General features: G+C 31.6%; 1 protein-coding gene across 14 annotated transcripts in view; it reads right to left on the bottom strand.

The window, feature by feature from the left end:
• LOC106877154 (uncharacterized) overlaps positions 1 to 26,712 on the bottom strand; it is a 125,087-nt gene that overhangs the window by 21,463 nt on the left and 76,912 nt on the right. For 8 of the 14 annotated variants that reach the window (XM_089359240.1, XM_089359244.1, XM_089359246.1 and 5 more), the window contains 4 exons: positions 19,606 to 19,708; positions 15,750 to 15,887; positions 13,065 to 13,195; positions 11,432 to 11,651 (listed from right to left, as the gene is read on the bottom strand). In XM_089359240.1, the coding sequence (XP_089215366.1) occupies positions 11,432 to 11,651; positions 13,065 to 13,195; positions 15,750 to 15,887; positions 19,606 to 19,708 (592 nt within the window). Of the gene's footprint in view, positions 1 to 11,383; positions 11,652 to 13,064; positions 13,196 to 15,749; positions 15,888 to 19,605; positions 19,709 to 26,712 lie in introns of all 14 variants that reach the window. The other 6 variants (XM_089359250.1, XM_089359247.1, XM_089359249.1 and 3 more) reach the window with 2 other exon arrangements.

The raw sequence follows: 26,712 nt of genomic DNA, 5'->3' as shown, positions 1-26,712 counted from the left end.
TGATATATGCAATTAAATAAAAAAAAAATAATAAATAAACAGGAAAATATCAGATTCCTTATTATTTTGTTATATCAATAAAATATGAACTGAAGTAAATTTAGTAAAAATTATACTTACAGCATTACTGTGGGTAAAGTATAGAACGAATATGGTCTGATTATCTTTCTAAAACGGTCAGAGTGACTGATTGCTAGAACTTTTGTTTTTTGTTGTTGTATTTTTTTTGTTTTTGTAATTTTTTTCTTTTCATTTTGTATGTTTCACTCTCTCACTCTCTCTTTCGTTTCTTTGTAATAAGAAGGTTGATGAGAAGTCAAGTTGTTTTGTTTTTGTTATTTTTTAATTTTTTTTAATTTTTTTGAAAGTGTTCTCTAATGGAATATCCAACACAGGCTTTTTTTTGATATAGTGATATGATAATAATAATAATAATAATAATAATAATAATAATAATAAAATGTTAAATAAAAACAGAAAACTGTAGTGATGAGCCCAAACAAATAAGAGATGGCTTCCTTCCTTCAAAGGTAAGTCTGGCAACTGTCAGTGGTTCAACCCACAAAGTAGGATGCACATAATGGATACAAGTAAGCATTTACATCAGGTCATCCATTGTATCTTTATCCAGACTGTGTATATGTGTATGTATGTGTATATATATATATATATATATATATATATATATATATATATATATATATATATATATATATATATGTATGTATGTATGTATATATATGTGTGTATATAGAAGCAATGCAACCATCTTTTCTCTTTCCTACATGTCTTTTTTTTTTCCTTTTTAATATTTTTTTTTAAAAGCTTTGTCATTTTCTTTGGCTAATGACTGAAAGTTATATATACATATATAAATACATACATACATATATGTGTGTATATGTATGTATATATGTAAGTATGTATGTGTGTGTGTGTGTGTGTGTATGTATGTATGTATGTATGTATGTATATATGTATATGCATGTCCTGAGCCAAGCAACAATTTAAGACTTTGTATACAGACACCAACAAAACCAGAACAAATCAGGACCAGAAAAGACAAGCAAAGAGAAAAATATGTTTCTTAAAAAAAAAAAAAAAATTAAAGAAAGAAAGGAAAGAAAGAAAAAGACAAAAAAGACCAGAAGCCATAGAAATATATGTAGTAACACTAAAATATAAAATAGATTCTTTGTATTTTTGAGGATTTAAAGAAAGAGTGCAAAAACCGCTTCCACATGAAACTGGTGATCCTGTTGTAGTATTGGAAAGTTCATACTTGCATTTACAGTATTTTAATGAATAGAAGAGTAATGGAAAATAATAACTTCTTTTTTTAATACTCTTTTATATCAATTTTCTTACAACAGTTCCAATAAAATCTTCCATTGTTTGATTGTCAAATTTCTTATTTTTTAAAAAGAACTTAGCATATATATTTATACTTTTTTTTTTTTTTTGGTATTTTAATATGAAGCCAAGATTACACAACCCCAAAAGAAATAGGAAAAAAAAAAAGGAAAAATTTCAACAAACCTGGGCAAAGCTTGACCCCTGCATGAGGATATGTTATTAAAAGTTATTATATACTTAGAATATTATTTTTTTGAGGGCTTGACTTTCTGGTACTTGTTGGTGTAGTTGTTGTCTTTTGGTTGTGTTTTCAGCCAAACAGAATAGAAACTATAACTTATAGATATTCTATTCCCTTTTGAAAGACTGTATGGCTAAGTGGTATATATATATATATATATATATATATATATATATATATATATATATACATATATATATATATATATATTTTTTTTTTTTTTATGCTGATGCAATGACAGAAACAGATCAAAGCAATCCATGCAATAGAATCTATTTTAATTAAGTCAAAATGGCTAGATTTACATGCCCGAAGTCAATAGAAACATCAACAGAGATCAAACTTCACACACATTGATTTCAAAGTTAGTCAGACATTGAAAATGCTTTCTCTCTTTCTTTCTTTGAGAGCAATAAGAGTTATGTAGTATTATTAAAAATGAGGATTTACAGCTAGTAAGATTAGTGAGATCTTGTAATGAGTATATGTGTCACAATTCAAAATGAAGCACATAAACAACAACAAAAAAAAATTAATCAACTCTGTTTCAGCTAAAAAATATTTAGAAATATGTGAGAATAAATCTATGATAAAATACAGCTTAAATAGATCCATGTTATTAATGAAAAAAAAAAAAAAATCTTTAAGCAACTTGGCAGGCATAAGACAAGTAGCCAAGCCTTAAGAATATAATATACTCAACATGGTACATGATTAATGTTTCTTTTAATTATATTGTGTTGCATGTGTATGTGTGTGTGTGTGCGTGCGCGCGCGCAAGATTTGAGAGAAGAAACAAAAAGTTGCTAAGAATTTGATGACTTATTAAAAAAGTTTTTTTCTTTTTGGGAAAAATTAAAGTCAATATGTGTTTGTGCTTGCTATAAAGTTGAATAATACAGATTTAGAAAATAGAATGGCAAGAAATTAAGCTCGAGAGAGAGAGAGAGAGGAAAGAGGCTTAAATTATACAACATACACACACACATGCACTTATGTACATAAGTATATGTGTGTTTGTAAATATATATATATATATGCATATAAATATATGAATTTATACACATACACATTCATATACACATTTATATATAAGGGCAATAGCTTTCTTTTAAACATATATTGAAAACACATTGTGTCCTAGATTTGTCTTTTACATCATTTTTTTCCCTTCATATTCTCACAAGAGTTTCTTGCAATTTGCTTAGAAGAGTAAGACTCCCTGATCCAGTAATGTTTCTAGACCCTCACAGTCTCATCCTCAGGATGGAGTGATGTTGGCATGGTATGGCTACCACTTTATAGTAGGCAGAACCCATAAGATTTGTTTTGCAGAGACAAAAACCAGAAACTGAATTTCTGACCAATGAGGTTTATATATCACCAGTAAGGGGTTCATCGCTGATTATGGCTAGTGTATACAACAAGGAGCAATTGAAATGCACTATATCACACAACGCAAACAAAACTAGGTAAGAAAAATATTAGTAAACAACAGATGTATTCTACATGAAATCCCTCACAGAACAATTCATGATGGAAGCAAAATTCACTGCACAGCACAATGCTAAAATACACACGCATTATATACACTGATCACAAACAATTAGAAACACTTGACTTATGACAGAGAAATCTAACAAGTCAAACATTCAAATTCTAGCAGCAAAACATGCCAGTATCACTTCATTCTGAATATGAGACCATGATGGTCTGGAGACAATGATGGATTTGGGGACTTTACTGTTCCAAACAAACTGTAAGCAACTTAATACAAAAGTATTAAAAAACACACTTGATAAAAAAAAAAACAGAAAGATAATACTACAACACAACCATGTTTTCAATAAAACACACATGCATGCACACACATACAAACACTTCAGTTTACAAATGTGTAAATAAGAAGTACTCAATATAGAAGTAAAGTGTAAATATTTAATGTAGTGTTACGATTACTCCCGCTTACTACTCAGAGTTTCATGTATGTTGCCGATCATGTAACTGATCTAAGACGTATGAGATACAATGTTTATGACATAAATATTTATGAGCGGCCAGTCTTAATATATATAATATATATACATATATATTCTTGCAGCCATGCTGGAGCACCACCTTGATATATATATATTATATATATATATATATATATATATATATATATATATACACACACACACACACATATATATATAGAGAGAGATAAATACATACATACATACACACACACCATTTTGTATTATTTTTATAAGATCTTTCAACTGACACATTTCTTTTTATCCAATGACTTGTCCATTCATAAATACTTTGATTTAAACATTATGAGTCACAGAACACAGATCAATTTTATGTGATTAGTGGGAGTTGCAAAACTGAGTAATAACAGAGCCTAAAACTTCAGATTCCAGCAGAGAGAGACACACATATGTATGTATGTATATGAGTGTGAGTGCGTGTATATGTACATATATATATACATATATATATATATATATATATATATATATATATACACACACACCAAGAATATAAAGTTTTTCAGCATCTTAAATTATTTTGGAATACCATCAGAGAAAAAAGAATTTTTTCTTTCTGTTTTTTTTTCTTTTGGACATTGTTTCAAATTAATAGCAAGACGTAAGCCAAATTAGAAAGGTAAAAAAAACAGATGTGAAGCAAAATGAGATGATGTAATGTAACAGTGGTGTGGTGTTGATTAGCACATCAGTAGGAAATAAAACTGAATATTGATTTCAAAGAAATGCCCAAAAACAGTATCAAAATTATAATAATTGAAAAATTCTAAACAACAGTTAAGCACAAAACCAATGTGTGATTCCTGATGCCATTCATAAATGTTTACATAATCTTACTGAAGCATTCATCATATTCTCAGAATATAACCGGCTATATTAATTATTATTTTTTTTTTTTTTAATTATCAATCAAATACAGACTATTATTTCTTAACACAATTTCAAAGAACAACAGACCAGATTGAAGGAAACACTATGATGAAAATAATAATATATTCATAGAATTAGTAATTAATGATCGAACACTTAAAATGATTTGGTTTAATATATCAAAATAAAATAGCACATTCTGTTTGAATATCTAATGAGCCAAAATATTGTACACTGTCAGTATATTGATAATTTCTTGCTGGCAAATTTATGAAAAAAAATAAATTCAAAGCTTACATCTCAACAACATAAACTGGAAGCAATCGGTTACACAACACAAGAATAAAATCTAAAATATGTAGAATTTTAAATCAAATAAACCTCATACATACACTCAACACAAATGCAAATGAATAACAAAAAAACATAGGCAACAACTAGATTAAGCTTTGTCTAGTAGACATATAAAAGAATTTTTAAAAATCAATAAGCAGATATATCAATTTAGATCAGTTTAAATAACGATAATTAATTTCCAAACAATATTCAGTTAGTATTTCTAATGTAATTGCTTCATTAACAATTTTAAATGAAACATTTCAATGAAGTTACTGAGGACTGAAATATGAGAGTTTCAAGGAATACCTATCTGGCTCCAAGTGACCATTAAATCTATTTATTACCATAAAAGGAAAATAACATTCAGCTTGCAAGTTACAGAAATGAGGCTTTTCTTGAAATTCAGATAGAATTTTTTTTTCTTCCCCCTTTTCAGTTCTTTTTAAGTCTTGCAGCTTACTTGGTGACCTCACACGCGTTGATGGCATGCAAAAAGCACCCAGTGCACACTGTAATGATGGGTGGCAGAAGGAAGGGCACCCAGCTGTAGAGAACATGCCAAAGCTGGCACTGGGGCTTGGTGCTGCCCTGCAGCTTGCCGGATCTTGTCAAACCGTCCAACCCATGCCAGCATGGAAAATGGACGTTGAATAGTGATGATGGTGATGATGAATTTAATCAATGTTTAAATCGTTGTTGTTATTATTATTATTATCATCATCATCATCATCATCATCATCAACCTCCTTTTTAATATTAGTTAAATGATGATTCAAAAACTAATTACATTTTATCTGAATTTTGGAAAAAGAAAAGAAAGAAAAAAGCCACTTCTGCAAAATATAAAGTGAAATTAGAAAAGTTAATTGTCATTAGTAAATAAGACACCAAGAAAATACAAAAGTTGACTGAATGAGTCTATTCATTGTAGAACAATTTCAGATTAGGTACAGAATAAAACATTGTGGATAACATATTCACAAGAAAGTTGTCTTCGTCTATAATTATTTCAATGAAGTGCCTTGTTTAAAAAGACAATCTTACCCTATGAAAATTATTATTCTCCTACAGTATTCAATGATAAGTGAAAAATACTAAATTAAATATGAAATTATAAAACAGCTTTCTAACTATGCTATATCTGTTTATTTCTAGTTTAGATAATTATAGTAAAATAAGTAATATGTAACTTAAGCATTTCTAATAAATTATGTTAATGACCTGTAACTGAAATTTTTAATTTATAAACGGTAATTTTAAGGTAAAGAACTGAATGCGAAAATATGTCTGGAATCAATTTCCATTGATAGCAGATTCCTTAACTTTTAGTAATTAAACTAGACATATCCAACCCAAATATTCTACCTGTTTTGTGTTCAAACCAGCTAGATCAGGCCTCTTTCACCTACCCTACAATATCATTATAAAAGTATACAATCACATCATTGAAATCTCAAAACTACGAGATAATGCATGATTAATTCAAAAACAATCTGAATAAATAAGGATTACATTTGACAGAATAATGTGAATACTAAATGGTTAAAGACTAATCAAAATATAGAACATGAGAAATATGGCATCCGGGTTATTCTATTGAACCAATAAAAATGAAGGAGTAATCTCTTAATAGTAACTGCCAACATTAGCTACAATACAAGCTAAAACACAACATTTCATGTCAACCTTGCACTAAATTATAAACAGATAAATAGATATGAAGATAGATCTGTTTAATATAAGAGAAAGAAATTTAAATTATGGAGCAAAAAAATCTAATTTTGTATTTAAGTTTTGTTTTATCTTTCGATAAATTTGGTGTTTTTGTAAAAGAAAGCTTATTCTTGTTTTTCTTCGAAAATTACATAGCTCATAAAATTAATAACTAAAATGCTGTATGTTGGAACCAAAGATATTAATAATGTAGAAATTAAACGCAATGTGATTTTAAATAAGTATGAAATCTAGTAATTTAAAATAAGACATCATTAAATATCTATATGTGCTTTAAGTGTGATTTATGGACAGGTGAAGTTAGAATGGAAATATGAAAATACTTGAACAAAGCAACCAATGTGGAATAATAAATATCTATAACTTCAAAAACTGCAAATATAAGACACAGCCTTAAATTTCAACAATTGATAAATTCTTTTCACAGCTTTATGAAAAAGAGATTAAATTTTCCTTTGAATATTTAACTTGTCATTAAAAAAAATTTTTTTTCTTTTTGTTTCCTTCAAAATAATTTGAAGAATAAAGTACTCTTATTTTGGAACATGACAGAGGGATTTTGTCAAGTTATGGTAAAAATATTTTTGAAACAATAATCATTAAGCTAGATTAACTAGCTGTATGAACAATCTCATACCATCAACATAATAGGACTGAATTTCTTGATTCTTCATTAGGATACTGCAAGGAATTCGAACACAACCTCAACTATTTTTACTGTTCCAGAAATCTAACCATAACTTTTGTATCAATTATCACAACTACGCATGTTTTAAACCCAAGGGGAAATGCGATGAAAGCTTGAAATGTTGAGTTTGGAGATACTTGTACAAGCTAATCTTTAAAATGGAAAAGTGGAACATGTACAGACGTCGATATAAAATGCCCTAATTTATTGAATTAGAATGAGCAGTTAAATAAAATTATGTATCGGAACTTGGTTTAAAGAAAATTGCTCCTTATATATAATATATATATATATATATATATATATATAAAATATGTGCATATGTATACATGTGTGTATATATGTATGCATACATATATATATATATATATATATATATATATATATATATATATATATATATATATATATATATATACACACATGTATCTATACAAACGCATATATAAATATATACATACATTCCCTTAAATTAAGTACTAAATGAACTATTAAACAACAGACCTTCAGCTACATTTTGTTTAAATAAACATCCTTTATATAACTTGTGCTATATAATAACCAAGAAATACACCAAAAATAGCCAAACATTACAGAGTCACAAACTCAACTTTTTTCAAGTTCTTATTTTTTTGTTTATTATTTTTTGTATAGTTTTTTTGATATATTTTATTATTATTATTATTAATCCTTTGTGATCAAATGGTAATAAGTGCAACTGATTTACAGAAGAAAATTACATGAAAACAAAAAAAAAAAAAATCTTCAAACTTCAGGGAAAAAAAAAAAAAACGATAACAGTACACCCCCTTATTCCAATTTGGCACACAACCAGCTCGGTGGTTGTGTTTCGGTAGTGGCAATAACCAGTGAGTAGATATTTACAAGTGATCATTAAAACATATATGTGGAGAAGAAACGGAACATCTACAGCTATATGGAGTAGTAGTAGTAGTAGTAGTAGTAGAAGAAGAACAAAAACTTCAATATTTAAAATCAAAGTATTCGAAGTAGGAAAAAAAAAAAGAAAAAGAAAAAATTATACATAAACTTTTAGGTCAGTTATCTGGCAAACTTGTCTGCTAGATTAATGAAGTAACAAATTATAATACAACTAGAGCAAATAATATTTTAACTTTCTGTTATGTTATATTTTTACTTTTCACACACACCACAAACACACAGGCATATGTATATTATAAACATATACATATTTATATATGCATACATATATATACATTTATATTATATATGTTTGTGTGTGTGTGTGTGTGTGTGCATGTATATATATATATTATATATATATATATATACACACACACACACACTCTCTCACATACACATACACAAATGCCCATCCAAATATATATAAATACATAAACGTACACATACATAGGTGTAATATGTACATGTACACACACACACACACACATATACAATACCAATGTTCTTAGTCAGGAGGCTAAGGTGTCTCTGAATCATAAAAAGGACTCAATACATTTAATGGCAAACTTATTAATATCCGTATTTCAATCCTTGCTGAGATCTTCGAAAATGTTTCATCAGAACAACAAAACTATCTTCGGATGGAACATCTTGCAAGTTGCCAGTAAGTCTTGAAATAAACTATACATACATCATATATATTTATACATACAAACCCAAACACACACAGACGCATATATATATAAATACATAAACACACACACACACACACACACACATGCTGAAGGATGATCTAAGGATGCTGAACTTCACAAGTAAGATGGTAAAGGACTGTAAGAATAATGTGCTGCAATGCAAGAGGACAGCCAGCCAGGAGATGTAAGCATGGACAAAAGACATAAGATGTTGATAAAGATGACACACACATCTTTAGGTGCAGCTGTGCCAGGTAGATAATATGTCTATGGAGTGAATTCAGGTTACCAGGTTCAGTGTGACTGGGCAACGCATTTGTGCAAATTGACCCAATAACTTCTGAGCAGAATTTTGTAGTGGCGAAACATTTTCAAAGCCAGATGTATGTGAGTGTGGTGAATTGTATGTGTGCCTGCCTATATCCATGTATATGTCTGAGACAAAAGCCAGTGGCTATATAAAATAATTCATCTAAAAACCCACAATAGGGGATGCAATCAGCAGCATGAGCTAATAAGAAGACAAAGATTACACACACACACACATTATATTATTATGCCTGGGTACATACACACACAAATTTATTTTTTTAATTAAAACAATTTATGTGTAAAAAAATGTATAAACACACATATATACACATACATTATACTATTTGTTTGTCAATAGTTTCAGCAGTTGAAAGCACTCAATATATTTGAGTGAAGAATGTTTTCATTATGCAGCAACTCAAGTTTCATGTTCAGGCGAAGTTATTTGACTTTGTTGTGAGTAAAATCGGTTTCATTACTCTCTTCAATCAAGCTGCCTTGATTCATGTCATAAGTGGTATGAACCATTTACATTATTATATATAAACACACACAAAACAATGGTTATATATATTTATGTATTAATGACAAGATTTCAAAGTTATAATTTTGTTTCAAACCATATGGTTTTCTTAAATCTTAAAACATTAAGAAGACCACTAAGACCGAAACAAAATTGTGACTTTGTAAGCTGGTCATTGATAAACAAATATATTCCATTTCTTGAAGTCTTGAGTACTTTATTTAGCTTATGAAAATCTCATTCATACAAATAAGGGCAGAATAATATAGAAAGAAGTGTGTGAGAGAGCGTGTGTGTGTGTGTGTGTGTGTGTGTGTGTGTGTGTGTGTGTGTGTGTGTGTGTGTGTGTGTGTGTGTGTGTGTGTGTGTGTGTGTGTGTGCATGCACACATGTTTGTATATATGTGTTGGAAAATTCTTTAGATCAACGATCATGGAGACCAGAAACCCAAAAGAGATACCATACAAATCAAATAAATCTGTAGAGCAAATAGTTTTGTATTACATGTTTAATGTTTTAGTAAAAAATAAAATCTCTGGTTCCACTAATCCAAACACAGCTCGTCTGAAACAAGGAACAATGGATTAGCAAATGTGGAGATTTTTTGTGATTGCACTGTGGAAGACATGTTAGTCATTCAGAAAAAAAAAAAAAAAAGACTGTCAACTTCATTTAAATATTTAAATGAAGTAGGTGGATTTTTCTGTTTCTGAATAGTTTACTTGTGTCTTCTACACTGCAATTGTTTTAGTTTCGGCACACAGTCTCAAAACATTTGCAATGCAAGTACATCTCTGAAGATTTTTTGCTAAAACACTAAATGTGTAAAATAAACTACGTGTGCGTGTGTGTGTGCGTGTGTGTGCAACCATGTCTTAAGTTCAATCCTACTGCATGGCACCTTGGGCAGCGGGGGGGGGGGAGATGGTGGGCTTTTCACACAGCTTTGGGTTGTGCCAAGCCTTCTTAAAATAGGGGGCAGGCAGAAACTGTGGAAGCCTTCTGGGCACACTGCACATTGTAGTCCAAAAGACGACCTTGGTACACACTGATTCTGCATGAAGATATCAATTGAAGAGACAAATGCCAGTAGCATACCAAGCCACTTGCATTTACTCTTATAATTCAATGAGTATGGGGGGGAGCTGATCGAATGGCTGGAATACTTATCATCCAAAATGACGGGAACCATTTACCTTTTTGCATATAAGTATGCACGCACGCACACATGCACATACACACACACACAAATGACATCTTCATCATTACCATCATTATTTCATGTCCATTTTTCTATGCTTGCATGGGTTGGTGTACGAATATATATATATATATATATATATATATATATATATACATACACACACACACATACATACATATATATATATATATATATACATATATACACATACATATATGTGTGTGTGTGTGTGTGTGTATGTAAATTAAATAAGTAAAAAGGAATTCCATAGGTACTGATATGAATAAGTTACTAAATAGTAAAAACAAATTTTAAAAAACCTGTTTGTTGCCATCTCCCTACTACCCATTATTAGCTTAAAGTGCCCCAGTAGAATGGCAGATGACAACTACTTCATTGTTGACGCCATGAACAGTTAAAGAGTTATTTCCACTTGCCAACTGTGACAAAATAAATGTGTTCATAGGTTGCGCTACGATTCACACCTCAAAATTATGTACAGGAGCATCTTCTATGTCAGATTCAGATTCACTCTCAGAAGATTCAGAATTCCTCTTCTCGTCATCGTCATCATCATCTCCTTCCTCATCTTCTTCTTCTTCACTTTCACTGTCGGACCTTTCTTTGGCCACCAAGGGTGATGGAGCGAGATCAGGCTGTTGGGCAGAAAGCTCTTTCACTTGAGGACAGGGTTCTGATATTTCACTGAAATAAAACAGTCATGATTGGAAAATTGTGAATTTATAGTTTTACATATACAAAATGAAAGCAACACATCAGAGTCTAAAAGCGAGAAAGAAAGAGACAACAGATGATAAAATTAGGGCTTATACAAAACTAAACGAAACAGTTCATTTTATTCTGCTATTCGTTTCAGTCATTTGACTGTAGCCATGCTGGAGCACCAACTTTTAGTTGAAGAAATCGACCCCAGGATTTATTCTTTGTAAGCCTGGTACTTATTTTATTGGTCTCTTTCACTGAACCGCTAAGTTACGGGGATGTAAACACTGACATTGATTGTCAAGTGATTGGATGTGGGGGGGGGGGGACAAACACACACACACACACGACGGGCTTCTTTCAGTTTCTGTCTACCAAATCCACTCACAAGGCTTTGGTTGGCCTGAGGCTATAGTAGAAGACACTTGCCCAAGGTACCACACAGTAGGACTGAACCTGGAACCATGTGGATAGCAAGGATGTGAGTTTAGGAGTCTCTATGCAGACAGTCAACCTGTGAGAATTAGCAAACACATTTCTCTCAAAACCTTCCCAACCATTTTACAGAGTAAAAAGATAATCAAATATCCTGTTACAAGATTTAAACAAAAGAATTATTTAAAAAATGTTTTTCCTTTTCCTTTTTTTGAGTGTCTGTAATGCAAAAGTTACCATTAAGTATGAGAACAAGAACCAATTGCAAAGAGTGGCGAATAAACTAAATATGTGAATAAAGAAAACCAAGAAAGAGAAATTCATAATGAATGCTGTTAATACTTTATAAATATTTATAGAATGTATTGTGTACAAGAAATCATCGTCATCGTTTTCATGTCCATGACACTCTTAACCCTTTTGTTCCCATATTTCTGTTGAAATACACAGCCTTTTGTTTTAATTAATCTTGAAGATAATGAAGAATTTAGTAAAATAAATTTGTCGTTATTAAGCTGGAGTTTCGAACATAAATTAACAGGGAATTGTGATGGAAGGTTTCAATTTACTTTAAAACAAGAAGTTTGCATCTTAAAATAAAGAGTGCTCTCAGGTAGGTTGGTAATAATAAAACAGTAGTAGTAGTAGTAGTAGTAGTAGTAGTAGTAGTAGTAGTAGCAAGAAGAAGAAGCAACAATTCAATTTTTTTTTTTTTTCTCCGTGTTTTTCTCCTTGTCTCCGTATTCTTTCTGTTGAAGAGCGTAGCTCGAAACGTCAAAGACTTTCCGTATTCCCGAGCGTCATACTAATATATACTTTTGTTATTTACACCACCTGTCCTCGTCTGTTGTTATTTTTTGTATATTCTCCCACAACAATAAGTTTTCTTTTGTGTGTGTCCCCCCCCCCCCAAAAAAAAAATACTTAAAAGTTAGATAAGAAGCAAACACTGTCTCTTACCTGTTTTTATATGAGGGTCTTGGAAAATATTCATCTTCTACTTCTACAATTTCTGAATTAAACCCTTGAGAAATTAATTTGGTTTTAATAGGACTGAACTGTTTTCTCCAGGCTGCAGTCCAAGTTCTATACTGTTAAATAAAGAGACCAAAGAAAAACATTATCATAGAAATTCAATGACGAAGAAAACTACAGTAATTAACTCAATTTAATTATACCAATAGAAAATTTTGTAATTATATTCAGTGTTGATCAACATAATGCTTTAAGAAAATTTACATATGACAAAATGGAGAATGAATTTTTTATAAGAGAAGATATCTCAGACCTGTTGCTTTAAGGGTTATATACCCCCGATTCTGTTTTAGAGTAAAGCTAGAAATACTATTTTCTTATACAGAATTAATCAATTATGCTTCCATGATGTTCTGCATAATTTTCCTCAAACACCAATCATTAAATATCCAAGTTTATATTTGGTACAACTGACATAGGTAAATTAAAACCACTGTCTTTCTTCAAAAACACCCGACAAATATGAAAGGAGACTGGAATCAACAAAACCTAGCTGATGCTGGAATCAAACTTATAATTTGGAGAGAAGTTTTTACTGATATGTCAGTAGAAAGCAGAGTCAGGAAGTGTAAGAGAGAGAAAAGGCAAAGAGAGAATGCTACTGTGCAGTGAATTAAAATTAGTTTTCTGCAGTTGAAATCTCCAACAATAAAAGAATCCTAAAAACCACATTTTGATATTTAGTTGAAAAAAAAATTAACAAAAAAACCCAGAAAAAAATTAGTTGTTGCTAGAAAAAAAAATTAAAAAATTAAAAAGCTGAATCACAAATCTGCTGATAGCTGTGAGCACACTGAAAGCAACATTAAATATAAAGGTACCGTTAGATATAAATAGACAGAAAGTACCATGACTGAGCAAACAATGACATTTCCAAAGATTAAAGATTATTCAAAAGTCAGCCTTAACTTCATATTATAAAGTTTTTTAAAAGTAAATGATGCGCGCGAAATAATGATAAACAGACTTAGATCAGTATATAAAAAAAAACCTTCTGTCGTGATGCTATTAATATCTCAAAGACCATTCAGGCATCAACACTCACACGTACACAATTTTATAAAATGGATATGTTCACAACACAGGCAAAGGACTAAATAATTGTAGCTGCAGAATGTCCAAGGTTTGAAGGTGATGAAAGATGGTTTTAAGAACTTACTGTTCTTGTTGGAAAGTAAAGGCCTTCAATTCCTTAATCTATACTCTACATGAGACATGTGTGAAAGTCATAACATATAGAAAATGCGGAGGATCTACAGTGATTTAAAAGAAACAACTTCAGTATGATTCCCTGAGATGTGATATTGGTAACTTATGAGAAAGACTGGATATGAAACAAGGAAGAGCATAAGCAGGAGAGGTGTTGATTAATGTCTATAGACCAAAATCAAAGCACTGCTACGGACAGGCAAATGGATGATGCATTCTGGCTCAACAAAAACCAGGAGATGGAGGTTCACATAGTAAAGTAGATCAAGGAAGAAGATGAATGATGAGGTAAGTTTAGATCTGAAAATGATGCAAATAGATGCTCTCAGAATAACGAGGCTGGTGCTGATATAGAGGTGGCGATGACTAATGATTACATCAGTTAAGATCTATGGCTTAGAAACCGGTATGACAACCATTCTGTTACAACATCATTTTAAAATTTCAATTTAAGGTTTTTGTTTAGTTATAAAGTTATTTTTCACAAATCATTTACGTGAAGGATTATAATGAATTCCAAGACCAAGCTTTTATAAAACTTGTTTATAGCCGATACCAAAACAAAACCTACTGGTTTAGGAAGAATATGGTAATGATCAAACATTGCTGAAATGAATGGAGTTTGGCTTATCACAGAGAAAGAAAACTGAGTAGCGTTTAGTACAAACAGTAATTGCAAATTGCATTCCCTAATTCCATTCAAATAATAAATTCAGTTGTTAGTTTGGTACTGATGGTTGTAGAACAAATGATGGCATACAAGCTAAAATTTCAAGAAATGATAAAGAAAACCGCAGAGATAGAGGACTGTCCATGAATTCGATTATCTCTACTGGCTTATAATGTAGCAATTAGCATTCGTTATTGTCTATAAAAAAACCAATAAAAATAGAACAAAGGAGGAGAAGAAAATCAGTGAATATTCCAAAGTGTAATCAAGGTTTCCTTAAAAATTTGAAGATGAAAAACCTTATAAAAAAGTATGCAGATTATGTAAACAAATAAATTTAATGTAAATAATATTTTGCGTTTTCTTGAACCCCTACGACTCATAAAGCCAATCGCTCAGTTTCCAAGTGATCAAAATCACATCATCCTCCCCCCACTGAAACGAGCCATCAGTCTGTTGCAGGGTCCAGCACCAGACATTCTGAGGGGTGGGTGGGATGGCAAGTCGATTACATCAACCCCAGTATATGACCGGTACTTTATTTTATCAATCCTGTAAGGGATGAAAGGTAAAGTAGACCTCAGCGGAATTTTGAACTCAGAACGTAAAAGAGCCGGAAAAAAATGCTGCCAAGCATTTTGTCCGATGTGCGAACAATGCTGCAAGTTAAGAACAACTTTTTGCACTTCAATTCAAAAAGAGACATTTAGAAAGTATTCTAAATTACTTACTGTCGGCACAGCTCTGTGTCTAATTTTCCCATCTTCATTTACTAGTTCATATTTTTGAAGTCTTCCCGCTTCAATTTTCCAAACAGGAAATTTATCATAATTTTCCATATCTTTCTTTTCTATAATAAATTGATGTTCCTAAAAGATTAAATAAGATAACTGGAATTAAGGCTAACTGCATAATGTCAGTATAAATGTAATTGATAAAATATTTCCTTCACTTGTCTTGTATTCAATAGGTAAATAAGTCTCAATTTACCATTGTACATAAACCAGTAACTTACAATTCCATTAACTCCATCCAATGCTACATTTCTATTTACTAGATACTAAATGCATATTAAGTCTACTACTTTAGTCCACCCCTTCCACCCACCTTACCTCCTTCCATCACTTCTAATCCTGTTTTGATCATTAGACTCAGCACATTCTTTCGTCCTGATATCTACATCTCTCTGCAACTACCTCACCGTGGAAATTTCCTCCCCCCACAAAAAAAAAAGGACCATTAAAAAAAACAGAAGCAAAAAAAAAAAAAAAAAAAGCAACATCAAAAAGTACATTAGACATATGAATCTGACTCGGATGTCCATATCCTCAGCCTAGGACTGCCTAGAAAAGCTATGGATATTACTATTTCTCATCAGATTGAATTAATGGAAAAAAGAAGTTTGTTTGGAAAATTAAACCTTGTATTCCATTCTTTGCACATCAATGTCTATTATGTATACACTTGGACTTCAAGGGTCAATTAGTATTTTTGATTTGAGATTTGATAATAATGAATGATTATGTTTTAAATGAAGAAAAATATTTTGCTGTGTATCAGTAAATGAAAAATAATCATGAGCTAAAACAAACGTATTTTACTTGTTAACTGTTTCTAAAACAATCAAGCTATATTATTCCTTTAATTTAAGAAGGATATTTTCATTTCAATAAAGGATTACGTGAAGTAGAAAGCAGAAGAAAAAAGAAGGAAGAGAAAAAAAAACTATTTATTTAGCTTGATTATATACTCTTACTTGTTTCAGTCATTTTGACTGTGGCCATGCTGGAGCACCGCCTTTAGTCAAGCAAATCGACTTATTCTTTGTAAGCCTAGTACTTATTCTATTGGTCTCTTTTGCCAAACCGCTAAGGTATGGGGACATAAGCACACCAGCATCGGTTGTCAAATGATGTTGCGGGGGACAAACACAGACACAAACATACACACACACACACACACATATATATATATATATATATATATATATATATACAACGGGCTTCTTTCAGTTTCCGTCTACCAAATTCACTCACAAGGTTTTGGTCGACACGAGGCTATAGTAGAAGACACTTGCCCAAGGTGCCACACAGTGGGACTGAACGCAGAACCATGTGGTTCGTAAGCAAGCTACTTACCACACAGCCACTCTTACGCCTTATATCACAAGTTTTAGTCTATGTCAACCACTGCAGTGCTTGTATTTCAAAATGATCAAATGTCTATTGTACGTTTAAGAAAAATGTAAAGAAATGTATTAAGAAAAACGAAAATGTCAGAAACCACAATTTGTATCTATTCAAAACAAGTTTATTTTACTTAAATTTTAATATCTTTTTGTTGTCTAGGATCTGTCACAGCACTTATGATATCTGCTATACCAGAGTTATATTACAATTAATTCATAGAAACACATTACAAATGGCCATTATGATACATACAAAAACCAGCATGTTGTGTGTAAGTGTCAAATAATATAATTATTATATGACATAGTTATTACTCAACAATCTAAATAGTAGAGATACTTTAACCCTTTAACTTTCAAACCAGCCATATCTGGCCTAAATATCCTGCCTGATTTATGTTAAAACTAACCAGATCTGACCTCTCGCACCCACCCTACAAATATTTGATCACATCATTGAAATCTCAATGCAAAAAGATTATGCATAATTAGTTCAAAACAATGTGAATAAATAAGTATTACATTTGACACAGAAATCTGAATGCTAAAGGGTTAATGACTGCACATGTCTATTCTCTGCTGATGAAGTAGCTAGATGGTTGAGTAGCAAAAAGACACAACAGTTGCATATATCTATTGTTACTCAAGAGAAACACTGAATGAATCAGAAAAGCCCCCTTCATATATTTCTTATTGTTACTACATTAAATACTCCACTACCCAATCTCTCCTTGCAACAAACTATATATATACATATATATATCATCATCTTCATTTAATGGCTATTGTCCATGCTGGGAAGCTGGAGAGCTGCACCAGGCTCCAGTCTGATTTGTAATGGTTTCTACAACTGCTCCAAATGCCAATCACTTTACAAGTGTGCTGGGTGCTTTTACGTGGCACCAGCACACAAAATACATACACACACACACACAAACACATCTACTACATTTAAAGAACTACAGCTTTATAAATAAATGTTAAGAGTGCTGTGACCATCTAAAAACTAAATACTATATACTTTCTTTTATATACCCACCCAATCTAAGGTTATTCTCCTGTTTACCTATCTCTTGCATTTTTGTTTGCACTCATTTGACATCTTTTATAGTTGGTCTGAAGACAAAAGCTCAAAGGAATCTTGTACTCAACACATTATTCCTATTGTGGCACCCAGGAACACACAAAAAATTTGTTTCAGAAGGGTATCTGAAGGGCACAAGCTGTGCTTTGGTATTTCTATGACACAAGCAAACTCCTTTACTATAATTATTACAACAACAAATATAAAAACAAGAGACCCAAACAAGATGATACATTCGTGACAAAGTGTTGGATTAGGGATCAGGTGAAATTAGTAATTAAATGAGGGTTTGTTCATTTGGTTTTGAGGCCTACCAAAGTTTTGATTCCACCAAAAGTGATAAATAGCAAATAACTGGTTAATCTCTATAGAATAAATCTGCTTATTGGAGATATTCAGCATCAACTAATCCATTCTTTGAACCACAGCAACAACAACAACAACAACAACAATAACAACAATAATAATGATAATTTTTCAGTTGTGACAAATTCATAACACAGAACTTAAATAAAATGATAAGTAAATAAAATCCAGCTAAACAACAGCAACAAATATTTTTTTTTTTAAATCAACTGTAATTTAATTTACATTTTGAAGAAGGTTTTACGATCTATACTTGAGACAACAAAAAAAGAAGAAAATGTTTTTTTTTAAATACAAAAATAAATGAAGCACGAGCCTGAGATATTAATTATGAACTAAACATAAATGGATTAATTTGAAATAATAATAAAATAAATGTTAATTATAAACATAATCATTAGCATGTTCACCTAATCACCACTGTGTGGTTCAATTGCTATCAGAAGGTATTGCATTCTCTCACAAAGTATATCTTTTTCCAGATGTACATTAGTTTTAATATTAATTTAAAATAACTACTAACCCTGGAGGGACAAAAAGTGTTAAAATTAGATTCAAAGTTTACCAACATTTCCTCATATACCATTCATGTACTTATATTTCGGCACATTTCTTATGACTACAAACTTCCCCCTTTCTCTTGCTACCACGAATCTGTTTTCGTTACATCAATCCATTGAGGACAGTTCTAATTACCCCATTCCATATCTCCTCTGATTCACTTCAACACTGGCTTACACATTATCAATCATTACTAGAAGCAAAAGAACATTCTTTAGTAGTTAACTGAAGAGAAGCATTATGTTTATGAGTGCACACTACTTAAATTCAGCAAAATCAATAAACATCTAATTACAATTGTATTTAAAATAATTACCTTCGCAATTAAAACGAGAACAAAACTATTCTACATTAATTAGGATCAAGTAATGTTACATCAAGGATTTACCTCAAAGTTTTTAGTACCATTTTCACCTTCTTCTGGTACTTCAGTTAACAGAGGTTCTAACATATTCAAAGCAAAATTTTTCCGTCCTCTGCCTCTTGATCGGCTATTAAATAAACAAAAATTAAAAGGTAAAATCTGTGAACATTTTAGTACAAATTTTAGCATTTGATTCAGGTAAGCTCAGAAGTGTTTTAAAAATAAGATTCACAGCCATTAAGTACAGGTGTTATCAAGGTATTTTGTAAAGCATCACAAAATATTCAGAGACACACAAAAAGTTTATCAGTCGATAAATTAAATTTTACTTTAGAAAAGCAATTAACATTTAAGTGTATATGACTGTAATTATAGGTAACTCAATCAAACCTTTATTAGTTTTTCCAAAATAATACATCATTTGAATAAAGCAGTTCCATACAGACACAGAGCCGTTTTTAATGGAGTAAAAAATAGAAGTGGTGATATTCAGGTCTTTCGTGAGTGTATGAATAATGTAGGTGAAGTAAAACAGTTTCCAAAAGAGGAATTGAAACAAAATTGTGGGTTCATTCCACTGAAAACTTATAATTGCCTTAACATGCCCACTGCAAGCATATTGAAATGTGGTACCCACTGTAAGCACCAAAATAATAAATTACAAAGTAATTAAATAAAATGAATGATGGCTTTTCTAGTAATTCTACTAATAATTTATGAACAATGTCTGATTTGAATGGTTTTCTGAAATATATGATGTATCAATTTGATTCTCATTTTCTCTGGAACATATGATAGAAAAGAGACCTAGTCTAAATTATCTATGGTTCTAGTTAAAAACCTCAGTTCTTAACCTAGAATATGCAAAGCCAATTTTACCTTTTACCCTCCAGGGTCAATTAAATAAACTCTAGTAAAATACTGATACTAATGAAACCAATCTACATTATTTACATTTGATGGATATTTGTCCTCAACTTGTTTGTTGTTAACACAATGTTTCGGCTGATATACCCTCCAGCCTTCATCAGGTGTCCTAGGGAAATTTCGAACCTCGGTTCTCATTCCTAAGGTATTTTTCAATGTTATTATTATTATTTTTATTATTATTCACGTTACTGCCTGGAATCGAACTCTGAATTTTCGGGTTAGTAGCCCACACTCTTAACCAATAATAATAGCATTGAAAAATACCTTCAGAATGAGAACCCAGGTTTGAAATTTCCCCAAGACACCTGATGAAGGCTGGAGGGTCTATCAGCCGAAACGTGTTAACAAACAAGATGAGGACAGATATCCGTCAAATGTAAATAATGTACATAATTCCTCATGTCTTAAATATAGAACTGAAACCAATCTATATACCGTATGTGAACGAGAGAGGTAGAAACCTTTCTATATTTTCTCAAGGTATTTGAGGAACATCAGACAAAATGTTTGATAAGTATTCAGTTTTGTTTCTCCAGTTCCAAGTTCCAATTTTGCCACAGTCAACTTGGCACTCGTACTATAGGATTGATTCTGTGGATTGGAGCTCTTCCTTCCATTTTAAAGAAATCCTTGACATAGCTTGTCAATTGGTAGATATACACTTCATGGTATACAGTGAGAAATATTGTGAGCTGAGCAGTAGTACAGACTTGTTCAACTTATGCCGTAAGGTCGTGAGTTCAATTCCCGGCGACGTGTGGTGTCTTTGAGCAAGACGCTTTATTTCACGTTGCTCCAGTCCACTCAGCTGGCAAAAACAAGTGGTACCTGTATTTCAAAGGGACCAGCCTTGTCACACTCTGTGTAATGCTGAATTTCCCTGAGAACTATGTTAAGGGTACATGTATCTGTGGAGTGCTCAGCCACTTGCATGTTAATTTCACAAGCAAGCTGTTCTGTTGATCATATCAGATGGGACCCTCGTTGTCATAACCGACAGAGTGCTCCTTTAATGCCACTAGTATGGACAATGGATGCAGAACCAATGCTGCAGACACAGACATGAGGTTGAAGTACTTTCAGACTTATTCAACAGTACGGAAAATAGATATTAGAGATAATGTCGCAGATGCCATTAGTAATAATTTGAACCAACCGAGGGATTCCCAGTGTCACTGATCAACCAGCTATAAATAGTAACCAAATCTTTCTCATCCTACAGTCTGAAATAAAGAAAGAATGCATGAGAGAACGTAACCCTAGATACTCCTAAAAAACGATGGGCTAGCCATAGATCTTGATTGTAGGTTAGCTTCATCGGGATTGATCTGGTTTTAAGTGCATGTGTATGTGTGTGTGAGAGTTATCATCCAATATCCGCAGTGCAGTGATCATCATCATCATTTTCATCCTCATTTAACATCTGTGCTCCATGTTGGCATGAGTTGGATGCTTTGATAGGAATTGGTAAACCAGAGGACTGCATCAAGTTCCAACAGCTACTTTGGCATGGTTTCTCTTGACGCCAACTATTTTTAAGAGTATGACGTTTTATGTGGTACTGGCCTCATTAGTGAGGCTGTGTATGCATGTTCATGCACACACCAGATATTTGAGAATATAAAGTCTATTTCAAATGGGTCCATAAATGCTCCCTCTTCAGATTCAACCTCATGAACAGTCAAAAGAAATAATCAATTTTGACAAAAGGGCAGTGAATTGTAGAACCAGTAGAGTGTTAGACAAAATGCATAGCAGTATTTATTTACTTCAGTTTATAATCTGAGTTCAAATCCTGATGAGGGCAGCTTTTACAATTTCATATTTCTGGGGCCAGTAAAAGCAGAGGGTTAACTATTGGGATGAATATATTCAACTACACTCTCCTTGTACCTGTGTTAGAAAGCAGACTACCTTTAATGTATATATATATATATATATATATATATATATATATATATGAATGGTTTCTAATTGGAATAACTAATTAACTCCAAGCATCTCAGATATGTACTGCAAGAAAGTTGACGAAAACATAGGAGTCAAACCTGTAATATAGTATTAGACTGAGGGGGAAAGAAAGAGAGGGGAAGAGAAAGAGAGAGAGGTTAAAGTATATTACTGATTTTTAGGTACCAAAATTAAAAGTTGCATTATATTTGGCATCACATTATATGGGAGTAAATATGTAAATATAACTTTATGACATACTAACTCTGGAAGTGTAAAAATCAATGCTGACTGAATTTGAAAATAAAACACAAAAGAGACAAAACTTAATACAATATACAAAAAAAAAAAAAAAGGATGAACAGCAATGCTGACTTCCATGGGATTTGAACTCAGATTGCAAAGAACTGGAAAAAATACTGCAAGGCATTTGGTTTGATGCTCTAAAAATTCTGCCAACCCACCACTTTAATTATAGTAATATATGTTGGTATTGTTATATAGAATTGAAAGGATAATCAACAAATATAACGAGAGCCATGTTGCAAGAAAATATATTTTTAATGGTAAGACAAAATTGCCAGTGAAAACTCTTATTGGTTCATGTTATTTTGTTACATTGAATGTCCACCTTTGAATACAACTGTACTGTAAGGGAGCATATGTGTGATCACTGGACCTGTTAGAAATAGCAGGTAAATCTCTCTCAGATCACAACAATTAATTTTTTGATAATGTAGTCCTAGATAAACTATGCCTGGAGATTAAAGAAAAAGGGGTGGGGATGATCATGGCAGGAACACCTTTGAACAGATGCTAGCTTAACCAGATCGGAACTGGGGTTCAACAACAACAACAACAACAAAAAACACAGCAGCAACAACAACAACAACAACAACAACTACACCGAAATTTTTGCTTTCTATAAAGGAACATCATAAAATAAATACGATATCAAAATACTGATTTCTTGAGGTTTATAATTGATGATGCGTCCCTAATATTTAATGCTCCTTATTTTATTATTATCATTCTTATTCTTAATTTAGAGAAGTGGGGGGTCAACCCTCAATGACATAGCAAACAAGATACCATAAAGCATTTAAATTAGCTCCTTGCCCCATTTAATAAATCCATTGCTAGTGATGTTGTTAATAATAATTCATATATATATATGTATATATTTATATTCAAATTACGACAAACGTAAATAAACAAACGAAGTTTGCTTTTAGAAGCGTTGAGATGTCTTTTAGAAAGTTACAGAAGTGATTTTAAATTCTCAATCGCAGAATAATGCTAATAATATAGCCTGAACAGGATAAACTAACCCTATTTTGCAGAGAAAAGTGTAGGTGGCTAGCTGTGTCCACAGCTAGCCACCTATATATTTATATATGTATACATGCGTACATACATACACACACATACATACATACATAAATACATATAATAATAATAATAATAATAATAATAATAATAATAATAATAATAATAATCCTTTCTATCATAGGCATAAAGCCTGAAATTTTGGGGGAGGGGGGTTGGTTGATTACATCAACACCAATATACAACTGGTACTCAATTTATCGACCCCTAAAGGATGAAAGGCAAAGTGAACCTCGATGGAATTTGAACTCAGAAAATAAGGAATGATGAAATGCTGCTAAGCATTTTGCCTGGCATCCCAATGGTTTTTCCGGCTCACCGCCCTTATTATTAATAATAATAGATCTCAATAATTCTTTTCTATGTGTGTGTGTATATATATATATATATATATATATATATATATATATAAACAAATAGTAAATGAGTATATGCATATATACGTACAGGTATGTGCATACCGACATCCACCTGTATGTATAGGTGCATATCTGGGTACAGGACATTGCAAACAAAGCAAACAATAAATTAACGCAATGATAAATTTGTTCAGTTAGTAAAATATATCATAAAGAGGTTAACATCTTAGACATATATCTGTTGATAGGAAATAGTTGTTAAATGAAAACTATATTACTGATTAAAACACTATATATATATATATATATATATATATATATATATAATAATATCTAGAAATCTTATCAATTATATTTTAATCTATGAAATCTGACTGTCTTAACAACAGTGTGGTGTTGTATGCCTTTCCATTTTCAAAATGAAAAGACATGTATAGTACTGGAGACCTCATGTAGCTGTGATGTTTATAAATACCTATGAAGCTTTGGGGTCTTTTTTAAGGTAAGAACTACTCTGGCATTTAATTTTTGTAAATCCCATTCTTCATGTTGCCCTGGGTTATATGGTTGTATAAATCCTCTTCAAAAACAATGTGATGCCAGAAGAGGAATCTGTTCCTAATGGTAACAATTTGTCAGTTAGGTTGGCTGGAGAAAGTAAATAATTAGTTTGTCCATCATTATCAACAATGACCAAAGACATCAGATGGGAGAAGAAGGGGCACAGTGTGTCCGACTGTAACCGATCAGTCCAGTGTGTGTGCTCAGAAGGCTTTGCCGCAGGTTGAGCACCGGTGATCTGGGACTGAAGGGCAAGGAGCTGGCTCTGGACTTGCACAGTTCACGTTTTCTCTGTGTCCCTGTGTAAAGGATTAGTTTGGTTATCTTCCAAGCAGTTAATTCTGGTTCAACTTCGGATGGATCCGGATATGAGTTCTTAATGAAATACAATGGCCTTGAGATTAAAGAGGTTTTTAACTTTCTGATCAAAAGATCCCAAGTTTCTTATTTCCCACAGCTATTGTTCTCTGCTTCATATGCAAGGTCTATTAAGTTTTCTAGCTGAAAACTAGAGGCAAATATTAGCAAAGTTTTTGATATCAAAGATATATCATGGGGGAAATACTTGTAAACTAATATGAAAATGAAATTGGAAAAAGAGGCTTTTGTATGATCTCTGGACAAAGAGTCTCAGCTTCCCTAACCACTGAGCCACTGAGCCCACCTGCAAAATATTTTCACAGATCTTTCCAAACCATCAACATTTTCAGAAATTTGTAATATTCAATTGCTGCACTGGAAATATTAATTATTTTAATAAAAAAAGATCAATGCCTCTCAAGAGACTGACTACCCACAATCAATTTTAATATATCAAAATGCTTTGATCTGTTGACTGGTGATATAAGTTCTAGCTACGTTAGCTTAAAATTGACTTTTCATAGATGAAAAACCCTTTCAAACTCCTGCATCAAATGTTACTAAACCAGTTAAGAGCCCTATTGATCTGTAACTAACACTGAGCTGTCTTTTTTTTATGTTTAAGGTAACATTCTATCAATCTGTCCAATCTTTTAACAACAAAAGCTTTTACAAAAAATTTTTTTTAAAAAAAAAAGCAAAACAAATAAATCATCCACAATAATAAAATTTATTGGCCAGTAAATATAATTTGTACAGTTTTTTAAATATTTTTTCCATCAAACTACTTTTCTACAAAACAAAGGTTTGTAAAACAGAAAATACTGAATCTTAAGTTAGTATGATAAGAATGTGTTTGTGTGATAATTTGTATATAAATAATATTGTTTATATATATTACTTATATATATATTAAAAAAAAAAAAATGCAAAATGCAGAGTCCATAGAGAAGTGAAATAATAATTATCTCACTAAATTTTTTTTTTTAAGTGTGGATTTGAAACATGCTTCTACCAATATATGTATGTACTGCAAAACATTGGCATCACATGAATAGTAAAGAGAAGAGAGAAAGAGCAGATTGTACAATGTTGAAGAAATAAATTACAGGTCATTGATGTTGAATAGTGATGAAAAAGTGATGTCAGTTGATTTAGTAGAGGTGTAATTTGGTTAGTGACCAAAATGCTAGGCCGAGATAAAAACTGCCTGCAAGAATTACAACAATTGCTGAAGAATGATTGATTTCAAGGGTATTTATAAACTCTGGGGTAAATTTGGAATGTAAAATCATATGCTGAGAGAAAGAGAAAAAAGAAGAAGAAGAAAGAAACTGTCCAAGATGTTTTGAATTATTTCAGCAGAATCCATCTGGATTAGAACCAACAGAAAACACAGAATGTGTATTCTGGGAAACCTCACACACACACACACACAGAAGTATGAGAGTGTTCAGAGCTTTGAAAGAGACGTAAGAAAGTAAGGGACATTTTGTCAAGATAGAACAATAGAAAAAGAATAATGAAAGATATATGTTGAGGGATGTAAATTGCTTGCAGATTGCAAACAATCTCTTTTGTA

The sequence above is a fragment of the Octopus bimaculoides genome, chromosome 11 (genome assembly GCF_046866305.1).
Source record: "Octopus bimaculoides isolate indiv1 chromosome 11, ASM4686630v1, whole genome shotgun sequence".
NCBI classification, from domain to species: domain Eukaryota; kingdom Metazoa; phylum Mollusca; class Cephalopoda; order Octopoda; family Octopodidae; genus Octopus; species Octopus bimaculoides.
The sequence above is the reverse complement of the archived record's forward strand: the minus strand, read 5'-3'. Positions and strand labels throughout refer to the sequence as shown.